We start from the raw sequence: 16202 nt of genomic DNA on the forward strand, positions 1-16202 counted from the left end.
GCATTGCTGGGTGTAGTCCAAAACCTAAAATAATAATGATAATGATAATGATAAGAGGAGAGATTATGCCCTCTGGTGCAGAGGAAAATCCAAAGTGGAGTCATTGGAGGGGTCTGTTGGTACAGACCTCCTTCTCAGAATCATGGTCAGCCATACTGAGAGTGGATGGGGCAGTGAGTGGCAGGGTAGGATAAGCCCTGGGCAGTAGTGTGGCACAGTGATGATGGGGCACACAGGACAGATCCTGGGAGGACAGAAGGGGTGAAGTGGACCTGAGGGTACAGAGATGTGTGTGTAGGTGCCAGGGCCAGGGGTAAGGACAATGGGGTAACAGGCTGGAAAATGGCCAGGAGACTTCTGCTGAGTGTTCGCTGTGCTGAGAGGCCCTTACTTCCCTCCACCTTGCCTGAGCAGACCAGAGGCCCTTTCAGAGCCCCTTTTACCTCAGGCCAGATCAGGTAGCAGTGGTTGCCCTCTGCACAGAGCAGCAGGTGGGGGCACTCTCTAGGGCCCCTCTGGACCACACAGTGTGCAAGAGTAGGGGCAGCCCAGAGAATGTTGCCTGGAAGATTCTGCACCTCAACCCTATCCAGGAGAGCTATTCTTAGGGACAATAAAACTGCTCTCACATTCCTGCAGGGGCAGAGAGAAGGAAGGGGGGTCAGAGCCTGCACTCCTCCACCCAATTCTAGGAGTGTCTTCAGGTGCTCCCCACAAGGTCCAAGAGATCCAAAGACCCCTAAGACCTGTCCCCCTGCCCTGTTCCCTGGGTCCCCGACTCCCAGCCTCTGAACACTCCCTCTCCAAACCTTCCTGCCCCAACCCCAAGATTTGGGAAACAACTGAGACCTGGGCTGGGCCATCAAAAGAACCAAATACTTGCATGGGGACTGCCAGGGAGATGTGGGAGTGACACTTGTCTGCTCAGACAGCAGAGAAGGCAGGCCTGTGGGGGTGGGGGGTGGGCCTGGGAGACAGCAGCCAGCTCGGCACAGGTGGGTGCTCCAAATCTCATTGTTCTCCTGGGTCATAGGAACAAGTTTGAACAGGCCTTCCATGCCCTGCCCACAACAGCCCCTGCCCTCTGCCACACGAACCCTGTGCCAGGTAGCTGCCAATCAATCTCTGTCACCCACTTTGGACACTGTCTGGCACGGAGGGGAGAGACTGTCCCTGGCCTGGAAGAGCACCTGACCCCATCCTGCATCTCAGAGACATTGACCCCTCCTGAGGCGAAAATGGATTTGGAGGGGCCCGGAGAGATAGCACAGCGATGTTTGCCTTGCAAGCAGCTGATCCAGGACCGAAGGTGGTTGGTTCGAATCCCAGTGTCCCATATGGTCCCCCGTGCGTGCCAGGAGCTATTTCTGAGCAGGCAGCCAGGAGTAACCCCTGAGCACTGCCGGGTGTGGCCCAAAAACCAAAACCAAAACAAAACAAAAAACAAAAACCAAAAAAAATGGATTTGGAGGGTGTACATTAGAGAAGAAAAATTGGGAGAGTGAGGGCCTAGTGTATTCTCAAGGGATCTGGACTGGCACATGGGACTTCAGATAATGGGGGTGAGAGGAAGCCTTGGAATGAGCATACCCCATTATCCAGAAGGCCTATGAACCTATGGGAACTCTGATTCTGGAATAAGGCATGTGGCTCATTCAGGAGTGTTACCTGGAGGAGGAGGTTTCATTCCTAGCAGATGTGAGTGGTCCCCTGGGCAAGAGTCTCTTCCCCCTAACACTAGTGTGCTGAGGGACAACTCTGAAATACAGAGGAGATGCTTGACGAGGTTGCTCTGTTTCTCCTCTTCATCTTGGTGTGAAACTTGGACATGCTTTAGCTGTCCTTCTGGGGGGTCTTGCGGGTTCACATATCCCAGCCTTTTGTTTTGTGATGTTGTGTTCTCCACACTCATGCCCATTTGATCATTCATGGCTTGGCAAACCTCCTGCTTTGGGACTTTCTGGGCACACCCTAAGGACCTGGAGCAGAATGAAACGCAACTGTGTCCACAGAGTCTGGTGGGGAGCAAGTCCGGAAGGAGTGGAAACGATTGACACATGCAGGGCTCTGATGGGAGAGAACTGGGTTTAGAGCTCCAGGCAGGCAAGAGAGATTTGTGCAGTGTTCCTGCAATCTAAGTGTAGCTCACTCGCTTGCTCACTCTCACTTGCTCACTCTCATTTTCTCTCTCACACAATCACATTTACACATTGACTCACACATACACTCACTTGCTCACATACACACACTGACTTAGACATTCACTTTCTCATTCACTGACTAACTCACATGCTCATTCACTCAATCATTCACTCACACAAATTCACTCACTCATTCAACCCACACTTACACTTACACTCACACACACGCACACACACCTACAGACATAAGTGGTCATACTCACACTCGCTCATTTATGAATTTACTCACTCACACTGACTCGCTCATTCTCCACTCACTTTTTCTCTCTCCATTGTTTTTTTGATTTGGGGCCACACATGATGATGCTCGGGGGTTACTCCTGGCTCTGCACTCTGGGATTTGGGGTAGCATATGGGATGCCAGGAATTGAACCCAGGTTGGCCATGTGCAAGCCAAGTACCTTATCCATTGTACTATGATTCCAGTTCCTCTTGACTCACTTTGTTATTAACTTGTTCACTTCTTTGATTTATTCACTCATTCATTCCCAAACTCATTCTCTCACCCACTCACTCATTCACGGAATCACTCTCACACATTTATTTATGCACTCATTCACTCTTTTAGTTGTTCCACTCATTCCACTGACACACTTATTTAACAGGTTGTTCCTTTGACCTTCACTTCCTGAGTTATAAACTCTTTCCTGACATGGGTCCTACCAGTCACGTAACAACATTCTCTCTCATAGGGTCCACTGTGGTCCTGATTGTAACCAATCACAGAGGTGGGGTGGGTGGGTGGATGGGTGGCACTCCCAACCCAGGCCTCATCCTTTTGGGTATCCCTCAGTGATGGGGTACACAGACTTACCTCCTGTCTAGACCTTGCCTTGCCACTTGATCTTAGAGGATCTTGCCTGATTCTAGAGATTGATTTCTGGGGCAGGGAAATTTGAGCCTACCGGAGACCAAGCTGAGTGGGAGGGACAGCAGTGTGACAGCATGGGTGGTGGGAGGGTAGAGAAGCCTTAAGCCTGTCTGGTCCCTTAATCTAAGATCTGTGCTCCCCATCCTGCCTCCTTCACCCTCAGCTCTCACCTCAGCCCCTTGGCACCTTCTATTTTTAATTTTTTCCCCTTTCCCGACCACATGTCCACTTCTAGGGACTGGAATAAGTTGGACCTAGGAGTTGGACCCTCTCTCCCCAGGTCCTTCTTCCTCACCTTCATACACCCCTTAATCTAAGGACCTAGAACAATTTGGGATGCATTTTGGAGGTGGCAGGAGCTGGTGAAAGTGAGCAGGGGTGAGAAAGAATAGGGAGTTGGCAGTGAAGAGTGGAAAAGGGAGTGCTTAGGGGGACCTCCTTCTGGGCTGGGGGGGGGCGCCAGGACTGGGCTCAGGTGTATTCTACAGTGCACGTGTCTCCAGTGTGGCTCGGAGGCTGGGGACGCGGGCCTGTCGGAGTAACAACTGAAGCCGGAGTCTGCGGAGAGCCCGGGACACGGCCCAGTGGTGGGAGGAGGGTGAGAGAAAGTCTAGCGGGGCAGACAGAGCTCCAAGAGGTCCCTCCTAGTGCCCTTCCATAGGCCTGGCCCCCTGTCATTCTGCTGTCACCCCTCATTTTCTCCTCTTGGGGGTTTCCTTCAGGGCCTCCTTTTCAGTCAGAGGAGGGGCCTTCACCTCTGAACCTGGTTACTTCCTTCGTCCCTGAGTCCAGTCAACTCTCAAATGGGGCCACTGAGGCCTATGAGGTGGCCCTAGGCCATAGGCCTATAATGTGGAGCCTAGGCTTGGCAGACTGGAGCCTGGCTTTTATTCCTGCACTGCACCGGGTGTGTGTTCATTCTCCCTAGAATGATAGTGAAACAGGGTGAGCCTAGCATCTATAGGTGGCTGGAGATGGCTCAGGGCTTTTTTATGTGGTTCTGGCTGGCAGCTTGGAGGAAAAGCTAGACATTGGGTTCAGGGCCTCCTTATCACCCAAGTGGGAAAGGGGTGGGGTCAATAATTCGTATGTTAACAAGTCCCTTCCAGGGATTCTAGGGTCCTCTTAAATTTGAAATCCTCTGGCAGATGCCTCTAGCTTTCCTCTCCCTTTGCCTGAGGTCCGGTGTATGTGTGCATGCGTGCATGTATGTGTATGAACATTTGAGCTAGTCCTATCATTACCAAATCATCCCTCATTAGCTCTTTTCTTTCTTTCTTTCTTTCTTTCTTTTTTTTTTGTCTTTAAAAATTGGGGGGGGGGGCACACCATCGGTGCTCAGGTATCTCTCCTAGCAGGACTCACACCACCTTATGGAGTACTTGGGACTGCATCCAGATGGGCTGCATGCAAACCAAGTGTCCTATTGAACTATCTCTCTGACCCCTCACTAGCTTTCCTGCTCCAAGAAATGTGTGTGTCCATGTCCAAGAAATTTGTGTGTGTGTATGAGAGAGAGAGGGGGGGGGGATACAGCTTTCTGTACCTCCAGGCAATGCTCCTGAAATATTTCAGGCTCTGTGCCTGCAGAGGTGGCTTTCAAGCAGGTGGTAGACCCAAGGGAGCCTACTGTTTCCTTCCTCACAGTCTCCTTTCTCCATAGCAGCCACAGCCAGGAGCCAGCACTCTGTGAACTAAACTCTGAGATACCACCATGACAGCCAGGCAGGTTGTCAGGAAGGCTTTATTTAAGGAAGTTCTGCCACCCTTCTCACAGAGTATGTGGCTTGCTGGTGCCAAGCGTGTTCTGGTTACAGCCACCATCCATTCTCCCCACCTCTTGGAGGACCCTGTTTTCTGGTACCATCTGAAGGTGTGAGGCTCATTGGGACAGGAACAAAGGAGTCTAGATGGCATTTGTCCTGGTACCTTGGGCTTCTTTCATCATGGCTCCTCTCCTGGGATCCCCCATTCAGTGGGTATTTAGCTAGGAAATGAGTATCCACGCCATGTTCTCAGGTTAGATTGGATGAGAGGAGGACAGGAGAACCATCTGGGAAGACAGGTGGCAGATGAGGAGGAGACTTGGGACTCAGAACAGAAATAGCTGTGGGAAGAGGGGGCTTGGTGGTGAAGGGCAGTACAAACAAACCAGGAGAGAGACTGAGGAACACTGAGGAAGGAGAGAGGTATAGGGGAGGGCTCTGAGATCCTGGGAATCTTAAGGCTCTGCCTGTAGGAAAGAGGTCTGAAAGACCCCAGATGGGGACTCTACCCCAGGATGTACCTGGGGGCCTCCCACAAGCATTGCTGCTGTCCTGTCTCTGAAGCACTTTGTGTCTTTGGTAGTACTGGGTGGTTGGGTTTGATATTCTTTGTTTTGTTTTGTGTTTGGGCCATACCTGAAAGTGCTCAGGGATCACTTCTGAGGGGCTCAGGGGACCATATGGGGTACAGGAGATTGAACCTGGGTTAGTTGCATGCAAGGCAAGTGCCTTGCCCACTGTACTGTCATTCTGGCCTTGGGTTTGATGGTTTTATCTTCTAGGAAGACAGGAAGGTCTCCTTCCCAGAGGGGAACTTGGGCAGGTCCAGGCAACATGAGGGCAATCAGGGGAGTAGTGCATGACAGTGCCCTGTCTGACCTTGAAGAACATTCACACCTCTGTAAGCAGCACCAAAGCTAAGCCAAGGTCTCTGGTTTCTGAAGGCTTTAGGTGCTAAGGAGTTAGGGGTCCTTTATTCTAGAGCAGGGGTCCTCAAACTCTTTAAATAGGGGGCTAGTTCACTGCCTTCAGACCGTTGGAGGGCCAGACTATAATTTAAAAAAAAACTATGACGGGGCCGGGTAGGTGGCGCTGGAGGTAAGGTGTCTGCCTTGCAAGCGCTAGCCAAGGAAGGACCGCGGTTCGATCCCCCGGCGTCCCATATGGTCCCCCCAAGCCAGGGGCGATTTCTGAGCGCTTAGCCAGGAGTAACCCCTGAGCGTCAAACGGGTGTGGCCCAAAAACCAAAAAAAAAAACTATGAACAAATCCCTATGCACACTAAACATATATTACTTTGATACCAAACATGGAAACAAGTACAATATTTAAAATGAAGAACAAATAAAGTTAAACCAACAAATTTAACAGTATTTTAGTGGGAACTAGGGGTCTATTTTTAATGGGAACTATGAGTCTGCTTTTGAGGACCCCTGCCCTGAGAGGAGGAATCAAGAGACAGAGAGAAGGAGGGGAGTTAGAGTGTGCAGTGCACATCCACACATGTTGCACTGCTGGCCTGGGATGAGTTGCCTGCTAAGCAGGACAGGCATTAGCAGCAAACCCACCCAGTGGACCTGATAAATGTCGTCTGCAGGCCACATGTGGCTGTAGTTTGAGGACCCTTGTTCTAGAGCCTCTCCCCAGCACAGAACCTGGCTCAGAGCTGGTTGCATTACCTGGTACCTGGAATCAAAGATAAGCACAGGGGCATATCTGTAGTACTGACTGGCTCCATTTCTTGTCACAGGACTGCAGATGGGGAACAGGGAATGCTGTAGTTCCATGTGCCCAAGAACTCACCTACCAACTGACCCATGTGCCCATTCACACGTTCACCCACCCACTCACCTACCTACCAATTGACCTACTTATCCACCCACCCGTCTACCACCAACTCACTCACCTATCCACTTATCCACCCATCAACTGATCCACTTACCTACCCAACCATCAATTTATCCCCTCACCATATATTGACCCACTGACCCATCAATTCACCCATCCACTCACCAATCCATTCACTTACACCTGCACCCATCAAGTGCCCATCCGTTCACTCCCCACCCACTCACATTCATTTATCTGTCCATCCATCCGTGCACTCACCCAACTATCCATCCACCCATCCACTCACTGACCCACTTACCCATCCATTCGTCCATCCATACACCCACTCACCAGTTTGCCCACCCACACATTTATTTATTCACTCATCCTTCCAACCATTCCCATACCCACCCGCCCATCCTGCCAAACTAAGCCATAAACCTGGAGAATGATTTGTTGCAGAGCTGAAAGAGCCCATTTTTCTGAATGAGGAAATGAGGTTCAGAAGGAAAGGGCTTGGAGACATGGCAGGGAATTGCTGCTCCTTCCTGGACACCACAAGTTCTACCCTGTGCCTGGGCATGGAATCATGTTTAAAAAGCTGCCAGGGCAGGTATGACCGAGTGAGCGAATGATGAAGTGTGAATGTGTGAGTGTTGTATTAGTGTGTTTGCATTTCGCCTGTGTGCATGTGGGTCTGTCTGCATGTATATGGTTATGTGAGAGAGTGACTGTGTGTCGCATTTGAGTGTGTGGACATTTGGCCTCTGTGCGCATGTGGGAGAGTACACATGTGTTGCATAGCTCTGCAGAGAGCAGTACATCTAAGTATGGAAGCACGTGAGAACAGGTATTGCTCTGTGCTCTTCCTTTCCTTCTGCTAAGATTTCTTGGGCAACCTAAATCCGAGCATAACCTTTACATTTTATTCGTCACCTCTCTGATCCTCTCTCCCTGTACTGGCCAGCCCTTTGTTTCTATTGGAGTAATTTCTTTTGTATCTAAGGGAGATTCAGAGCGGAGATGGTATTTTTGCAGGTGTTGAAGGCCCCTTTGAGAGCCAGGTGAAAAATGACTTTTCCAGCACTAATTCCTGTACCCAGCACCCTATTTCCAGGTGGGCAGTGCAGGAAGTAGACGGACAGAAAATATGGACAGAGAACTCTGGATCTCCAACCCATACCAGTCAAGGACCTAGCTCCCTGCAGCCTGCTGCCCCCAGCCACCCTCAAGTCGCTTCCTTTTTCCCTCTCTTGCTCCCCAACCCCAAGAGCTACAGAAAACAGGCCAATCCAAACAAAGGCTTCTCAGACACCCACCAATTCTGGTAAAGGACAGGTCAGAGCATTGCCCAATCGATGCAAAGGGCATGTGGAGGAGCCCACCAATGAAAACAAAGGACACAGCAGGCTTTCTAAGCCTGGGGTGTGTGTGTAGGGAGCGGGCTGCTGTGAGCAGAAGGCAAAGAGGGCCAGGAGATTCTGGATGTGGATTCTGGACCTGGTTCTGCCCTGACTGATTGGCTGACCCCAGAGGGGCTGTGGCTTCTTTGGGAGGCCTCAGTGTTCTCATCTGCTAAATGGGAGACTCGGCTGCCTCAAGCCTGCAGCTCTGAACAACGTCTTTGCTCACCTGGGTTACTCCCACAGTGGACGCCATGGAGGGGGACCCCTTAGGGCCTGTCCCACCCCAGTCGGAATACACTGTGTTAGCACCTGCTTGGGAGGTGTTCTGGGTTTTCCCGATTTCAGTGTCTTCAGCTGGCTGACTTGGGGGTCACAGTAGCTTGTATATGTGCTGTGAGGGTGATGTGGAAGCTCGGCTCAGGTGAACTAGAAAATAATTGGTATCTGTGTGGACCTTAGGGCTTTAAGAGACTGTGTATATGAGGCTGAGTATGGTTGGTATTGAGAACAGTTGATGTGTGAACAGCAAACAAGGACAAATAACCAAGGGTTCGACTTAGACCTAGTCTGTGTGGGGATTGTCTTTCTTTTTTCTTTTTTGTTTATTTGAGTCACATCCAGCTATGCTCAGGCCTTCCTCCCATCTGGGGTGTCTGATATTGAACCTGGGCTGGCAACCTGCAAGGTAAGCCACCACTACCACTACTCTGGTTCCCAAGGGATTGTCTTGACTGGATTTAGTAAGTTCTTGAGGACAGAGTAATAGCCCCAAGACAGAAATAGGAGGTAGGTGTGAAGAGGAGAGTGGTTGGGAAGGCCATGCCAAGTGAGCTTTGGAAGGAAAAGCAGCCCTACAGCTCCCTCCTGGAAACCTAGGAATGAGGACCAAGATGGAGGGTGAGGGAAGGACACTGGAAGACAACAAGATACAAGGGGCAAAATTTGGAGCTGAAGGCTGTACCCCAATCTCCTCTGGAAGCTAAAGCAGGAGCCTCCCTGCAAATTCTGAAAAGGGGCACTTAGCCCATTCTTGCACACCTGCTCACTTTCTCCTTTCCTCCTGATGGACTCAACCTATGTAATTTAAACACACACATACACTCAAGTACGCGCGCACACTCTCTCTGTCTCTCTCTCTCTCTCTCTGTCTCTCTGTCTGTCTCTCTCTCTCTGTCTCTCTGTCTCTCTGTCTCTCTCTGTCTCTCTGTCTCTCTGTCTCTCTGTCTCTCTCTCTCAGCTATCCCTGGACCTTAGTCAGAAGAAAGAAATTGGAGACTGAGAGTCCTTTATCTGCGTGGTTCAGTATACTCTGTGCAACATCTTAATCTCCACTCTCCATCTCATGCTGGACAGTTTCTGGTCCCTCCTTCAGGGTGGATCTCCTTCTCTGGACAAGTCTCATCTTGTTCTCCTAGAGCATAACCACTGACAATGGTTCTGTCAACCAATAGAAATAAGGCCATGGTTATTTCCCCTTGATTAGGGTCCAAGGGATAGCATCAATGGGTAGGGCACTTGCCTTGTACATGGTCAAATTTCTTCAATTCCTGGCATCCCATATGGTCTCCCTAGCTTGCCAGGAATAATTTCTTAGTGCAGAGCCTAGACCCTAGCAGGGGTCTGCAACCTTTCAGACATAAAGAGCCACTTGGACCCGTTTCCGAAGGAAACTGGGAGCCGCAAAACCATTGCAACATTTAAAACAAATATAACACTGCATATATTGTTTCTTACCTTAATGCTATATACGTCACCAGGTACGGCTGCCTCCATTGGCTCCGCTCCTCAGCTCCGCCTCACTGCTATAGATATAGCGGAGAGAAGCGGAGCTGAGATTAAAGCAGTATTTTTTTTTTCTGACATCGGCTCCGGAGCCGCGGCAAGCCTTCAAAAGAGCCGCATGCGGCTCCGGAGCCGCAGGTTGCCGACACCTGCCCTAGAGTAACCACAAAGCATGCTGGCTGTTTTATTAACTCAAAAGTTTTATTAACTCACCTGCACTCCCAGGATTGTAATTATCATTTTATTTTATTTTTGTTTTTGTTTTGGGGTCACACCTGGCAGTGTTCCGGGATTATTCCTGGCTCTGCACTCAGAAATCATTCCTGGCAGGCTTGGGGGATCATATGGGATACCAAGGATCTAACCCAGGTCAATCGCATGCAAGGCAAATGTCTTACCCTCTGTACTATAGCTCTGGACCAGCATTGTAATTTTTGATCATTCACAATATCGCTGTGGGTTCATGCTGTGCTGTGGTCCACTAAGACCCCCAATCTCATTGTGTTTTTATATGGTTGGGAACCAAGCTGTATTCCTTGCCATCTTCCAGTTCATCACTTTGCATTTGGATGATGATAGTTTGAGCCCAGTTGGTGGTGTTCAGAGCCCTGTTCCTTGCTTGTGGTCACTCCCCATCAGTGCTCAGGGGATCATGTGGTACCTGAGCACCTGCAAGCAAAGCATTTTCTGGAGCTCTTTGAGTCATTGCCCCACTCCTGCCTTTGCATAATGAGCACAGGCCCCGATCTCCAGGGGTAGACAGCAGAGGGAACATTCAAGGGCTGGTGAGGAGAAAGGATCCAGCTGAGCAGTGATATGAGTCACAGGACTGCCTTGGCCCAGGGACCCCCTGTTCCATTACCTTCCTCTTTGATCCCAGTGGTTTTGGCCAAGTTAATAGAGCAAGAAGCACAGAGCTTTGTTGTTCCTTTTCCGGCTCTCCAAGGACGGGGCTTGGGCAAGGCTGGAGGCAGTCAAGGCTGACTTCAACACTCTCCACTGTCTTGCCCAGGGCTGGCCCCACTGTCACTTTTTCTTCTTGGGGGCTCAGGCACCCTTTTGGCCTCCAGTTTTTCCAGCCCAACCCATCACTATACTGAGAAATGAGACCAGAAACCAGCGCCTGTAGGGAGAGTAGTGAGCAGGATGTCTCCATCCTATACCTACCTACCTGCTGTGTGCTGAGCCCCAAGCTGTGCACCTCTCTCATTCCCATCAGCCCTGGCATGGTTGTCCCTAATGTACAAAGAGAAGCTGAATTCTAGTTAAGGGCCAGAGTGAAGCTGGGGTGCAGGTTGAGGGGAATTGTTACATGCTTTCTCATGCTTTGTGGGAGCTTGTGCTTCCCCTGCTCTGCTGGGGCTGTGGGAGTAAAAACCAAGAGAGCAGAGTCTGGTCTAGTCTTGCACTCTGGGCTCTCTTGCTGTTTTTTGTTAGGTCCTGGGCCCTTCTTGGATCCTCAGTTTCCACATGTGAAAGAGAAGGGATGTGAACTGTGGAACTAAAGGCTTATTATAAGGCTTCAGGTTCCCATGTCTAAGAGCAGGGGTCCTCAAACATTTTAAACAGGGAGATAGTTCACTGTTCCTCAGATTGTTGAAGAGCCAGACTATAGTTTTATTTATTTTTTAAAAAAACTATGAACAAATCTTATTTTGAAGTAAATAAAAAGGGAACAAGTACAGCATTTAAAATGAAGAACAAATAAAGTTAATTCAACAAACTCACCAGTATTTCAGTGGAAACTATGGGTCTGTTTTTGACAATCTGTAGTTTGAGGACCCCTGCCTGAGACTGAGAAGAGCAGTTGAGAGACAGAGAGAAGGAGGGGAGTCAGATGTGCACTGCTGGTCTGGGATGAGTTGACGGCTAAGTAGGACAGGCAGTGGTGGCAAAATCACTCAGTGGGCCTGCTAAATGCTCTTGGCCTGTGGCCCATAGGCTGTAGTTTGAGATTCCTGCCTAAGATCCTCAGGACCTTCTCTAGGCCACAGTCAGGGCTCAGAGCACTGCGGCACACAGGGCTTGGCTGATTTGGCTGTTGGGGCTTCTCACAGCTCTTTCCTCTCTTCCAGGATGCTCTGCTGAACCTGGGCTCTGTCATCGATGTGGTGGGCCTGCAGCGTGCTGTCAAGGAGGCCTTCTCCTCTGTACTTCCCAAAGTGGTAGGTGCCTGGCCCCATATTTCCTGCTGGTCCCCAGACCTTCACCTTGCTCTGTACCACCTCTCCCAGACTTGAAAAGAAAGACTCCTTTTATCCCTATCCATGTTTCCAACCCAGAAGTATCTTGAGGGGAAGTGAAGGGTATGAGGATAGTGTTCTGAGGGGATGACCTGGAAGAGGAGGAAGAGGGCTGAAGCAAGGCACAAAGAATGCTCTCTTGTGGGAATCTAGGGATGGTCAAGTCAGGCAGGACTTTGAATAGGCCAACCAAACCATGCAGGAAAGGACGAGAGGCTCTGGTGGGATCTGGGAACAATGGAAGGGCTTGTGGGTAGACTTACAGAAGAGCTACCTGGCTGTTGATTCAGGGAGGTGCAGCCATGTGACCTGCCCAAATGGCCTGGGTCCCATCACGGCTCCAAAATGACAAGAGAGTCCAGGGGCCAGACAGATAGCATGGAGAAGGATGGTGGTTCGAATGCTGGCATCCCATATGGTCCCCCAATCCTGCCAGGAGCAATTTCTGAGCTTAGAGCCAGGAGTAACCCCTAAGCGCTGTCAGTTGTGACCTAAAAACCAAAATAATAATAATAATAATAATAATAATAATAATAAAAAGAGTCCACCCAAACACCAATCAAGGTGTCCAATCTAGAAATGCTGTTTCCCTCTGACCCATTGAAGCACAGAACATAAGGCTTAATTTCAGAGGAGATGGCAGATGAGGCATGTGGAGGGGCACTGGGGGACAGCATAATTGGAGACAGCCCCAGGCCATGCCCAGCCTGCCTCTAAGGGCCACCACTCTTCCACTGGGCGGGAAGAACTGATCCTCCAGGCCACTGAACCTACATAGTACAGAAGAGAGAAACAGGGGTCTTCAAGGGGCCTGGGGAGGGTTTTTTTTTTTGGTTTCTGGGCCACACCTGGCGGTGCTCAGGGGTTACTCCTGGCTGTCTGCTCAGAAATAGCTCCTGGCAGGCTCGGGGGACCATATGGGACACCGGGATTTGAACCAACCACCTTTGGTCCTGGATCAGCTGCTTGCAAGGCAAACGCCGCTGAGCTATCTCTCCGGGCCCTGGGGAGGGTTTTGACCTGGCCCAAGGAGCACGAGCAGAAGAGATGTTCACACAGAGATCCCACATCCTCTCCACTTCTGCTAAGCAATACCTCAGCCTCTACTCCAGGAACTACAGCTCATTCAGAAGATTCCTCCTCCTGCCACTGCTCTGCTGCTTGATGAATGAACCCCTGGAGGCCCAGAGAGGGAGGGCACTTCTCCAAGGTCACACAGCACTGGGCCCAGAGACAAATGATGCTTGGCATCTAATTCTCCCTCCCCACCTTACACCCCCATTCCCTTCCCCAGCGCTGCCTTCTCAAAACCCTAGAAGTTCAGAGCCCAAGAGGAAGGCTAATGAGTGAGCTTTATTGGGCGTGAAATTGGTAGGAAGTGGGTGGTGTGTTGGCACCCAGAAATAAATCCTCACGGAGAAGGATGGGACTGAGGCAGCACCTATCCCTGGCAGAAGCACATCTAGAAATGGGGAGGGGGCAGCAGCCACCGGACCCTCTGTCCTCACGGGCAGGGTGCCCTGGACTTGTGCCAGCCTGACACTTGATGAGAATTAACAGTGCCTTGTGGCTGAGCAGAAGACAGCAGTGCCCAGAGAATGACTCCGGGGTGATGGGAAAGCCCACCTGGAGACCGTAGGAACTAAGGCAGCTAGCACTGGGGGGAGTCCTAGCACCGACCCCCCACAACACAGTGGTTGGGGGAAATGGGGAGTCATCCCTGTGCCCAAGGAGATGGAGGTCAGCTCTGGACACCACACAGACACACCCTGTAGTGTGAGAGGGGAGAAATGCTTGCCCTCAGCACCTGGCCCCCTCATTAGCACCCATTGTAGCAGAGGCCCAGAGCCCCAGCCCCAGCCTGGATGACACAAGCAGAGATGCAGATGGCGCTGCGGACCGCGGAGATGCCTCCCTGCTTCGCTCCAGTCAGCTCCGCTAATTTTATCCCTGGCTGAAGGCGAGGGGGCGGGAGACAGACGGACACTCGGAAGTGAGGCTCTGTCCTCGCACCCCCTCTCTGTGGGATCCAGGGCGGGTGGGGTTTCACCAAGCCTCTCAGGAGGAGCCCTGAGCAAGGGAGCAGTTGGCAGTGCTCCCAGTTGATGAATCCTGAGGCTCCACCCAGGTCTCCGCAGGACCTGGCATTGCTGGCGTCCTTGCCCCTCATTCTCCTGGGACTCCAGAGGTCCCTGACTGGGGTTGATTGGCCAGGGTGAGCCTTGGGGATCCACCCTCGTGTCGCTCCCCATGGCACCCTCTGTCAACGCAGAGATGAGCACACTCAAGGCAGTGGGATGTCTGGCTGTGGGAAATAAATCCTGTGGCTCCCCAAACACCGGTGCTCCCTCCTGGCTTCTTGCCCTCCCAGTGTCGATAGGCCTTTCTAGCTAGCCCAGGAGATCCTAAGCCTGCCTCTTGTGACCCCTAACCCCCTCTCTCAGCTTACTGAGAGAGAGCCCCCATTCCTAGAATGTGTCCTTTACAGTGCTTTCAGAAAGCTATTTTGGTTTGCCTGTGTCCCCATGGTAGGAGGCACATTTCTGGGGCACCCTGAGATCTTCCTCTGAGTAGATGCTTGCTTATGTTTGTTGAGGCTAAGACGGGTAAGAAAGTGTGTGTGTGTGTGTGTGTGTGTGTGTGTGTGTGTGTGTGTGTGTGTGTGTGTGTCCTTCCCTGAACTTTGGTTTCATGGGGGGTAAGTAAGGACATTGATTCCCTACCTGTTCAGAATGGAGGCAGGGGGAACAGAGAGAAACAAGGAGAGAGAGAGTGAGAGAGAGAGAGAGATACTGTCTTTTTTTTTTGGGGGGGGGGGTCACACCCGGCGGTGCTCAGGGGTTACTCCTGGCTGTCTGCTCAGAAATAGCTCCTGGCAGGCACGGGGGACCATATGGGACACCGGGATTCGAACCAACCACCTTTGGTCCTGGATGGGCTGCTTGCAAGGCAAACGCCGCTGTGCTATCTCTCCGTGAGATACTGTCTTAAAGGAATTTCCCACACTGGTCTCACGTCAGTCTCTGTGACCTGGCAACTAGAAGCCAGTGTTGGGCTTTATTGGTCCACACAGGGACCTGTCACTAGGCTGTGTGCAACTGGGCTGGGCAGGGATATGCATCTCACCAGGACTTTCTGTTCTAGGAAACTGTCTACACCTACCTGCTGGATGGTCAGTCCCGGCTGGTATGTGAGGACCCACCGCATGAGCTGCCCCAGGAGGGACAAGTCCGGTAAGCTCTTTCCCAAGATCTCAAGACCATGCCAGCCCTCTCCTGCTAGAAGAACCTCCCTCCTCCCTGGGCTCCAGTACTGCAGGGAGAATCATCAGGATCCCCCCTTATGGGTGGTATCTTTCTAGAGCATTTGTAAATCTACACGGCCTCCTTAAAACATTTGGGGGTATTGGGGCTCAGAGGCCTTACAGACTGGAGAAGCTCAATTCGGGGTTCTCCTAGTGAGAGGAGGCTGGGCCTAGAGTTCATGTCTGGTTTTAGGGCAGCAGTGTCCAGGAACTGCTGCTGGCCAGGAGCCAGGTACTCCTCGCTCAAACCCCTGCTTACCAGCAGTGGGCTCTTGACCTTGGGCAAATACCACCCACCTCTCTGCATCTCATCCTGCTGCTGCTTGTAAAGAGATGTGGGCTGGTGAGATGGAGCCAAGGCCAGAACACCTGTGTCACATGTCAGTCCCTGGGTTCAAGTCCCAGCTCTTCATGGTCCGAGCACTATTGGTGTGACCCCAAAATAAACCAATAGAAGAGGGTTGCTGGAGATAAAAGTGAGTTGAGTACATAGGAGGCGCTTAAAGCTGATTCTATGAGTATGAAACTTCGCATTACAAGAGAATATAGAGGCCATGGACTTGAGGTGCTTGCTCTGCCTTCACTCCCAATCCCTTGGATCCCTCAGAATTGAGCTTCTTTATTATGCACATGGGTGAACCGGGTGGACTGAGTCCAAGCCCACAGGCATGGAGCAAAGTGGGTCTGGGACAGTGTCCTGGCTGCTGGCCTTTTGGGGGGATCAGTTGGGGGGAGTCAGTTTGGTCAAAAAAAAAGAGTGTGCTGAGGGCAGGAAAGCTAATTTCAGGGTAGAGCAGATG

General features: G+C 51.2%; 1 protein-coding gene across 1 annotated transcript in view; it reads left to right on the forward strand.

Moving 5' to 3' along the window:
• Window positions 1-16202, forward strand: part of PDE2A (phosphodiesterase 2A) — a 102211-nt gene that overhangs the window by 60911 nt on the left and 25098 nt on the right. The window contains exons 3-4 of the mRNA XM_049780258.1: window positions 11931-12020; window positions 15243-15331. Of these exons, the coding sequence (XP_049636215.1) occupies window positions 11931-12020; window positions 15243-15331 (179 nt within the window). The remainder of the gene's footprint in view (window positions 1-11930; window positions 12021-15242; window positions 15332-16202) is intronic.

This window comes from Suncus etruscus, chromosome 9 (assembly GCF_024139225.1).
Source record: "Suncus etruscus isolate mSunEtr1 chromosome 9, mSunEtr1.pri.cur, whole genome shotgun sequence".
NCBI lineage: Eukaryota > Metazoa > Chordata > Mammalia > Eulipotyphla > Soricidae > Suncus > Suncus etruscus.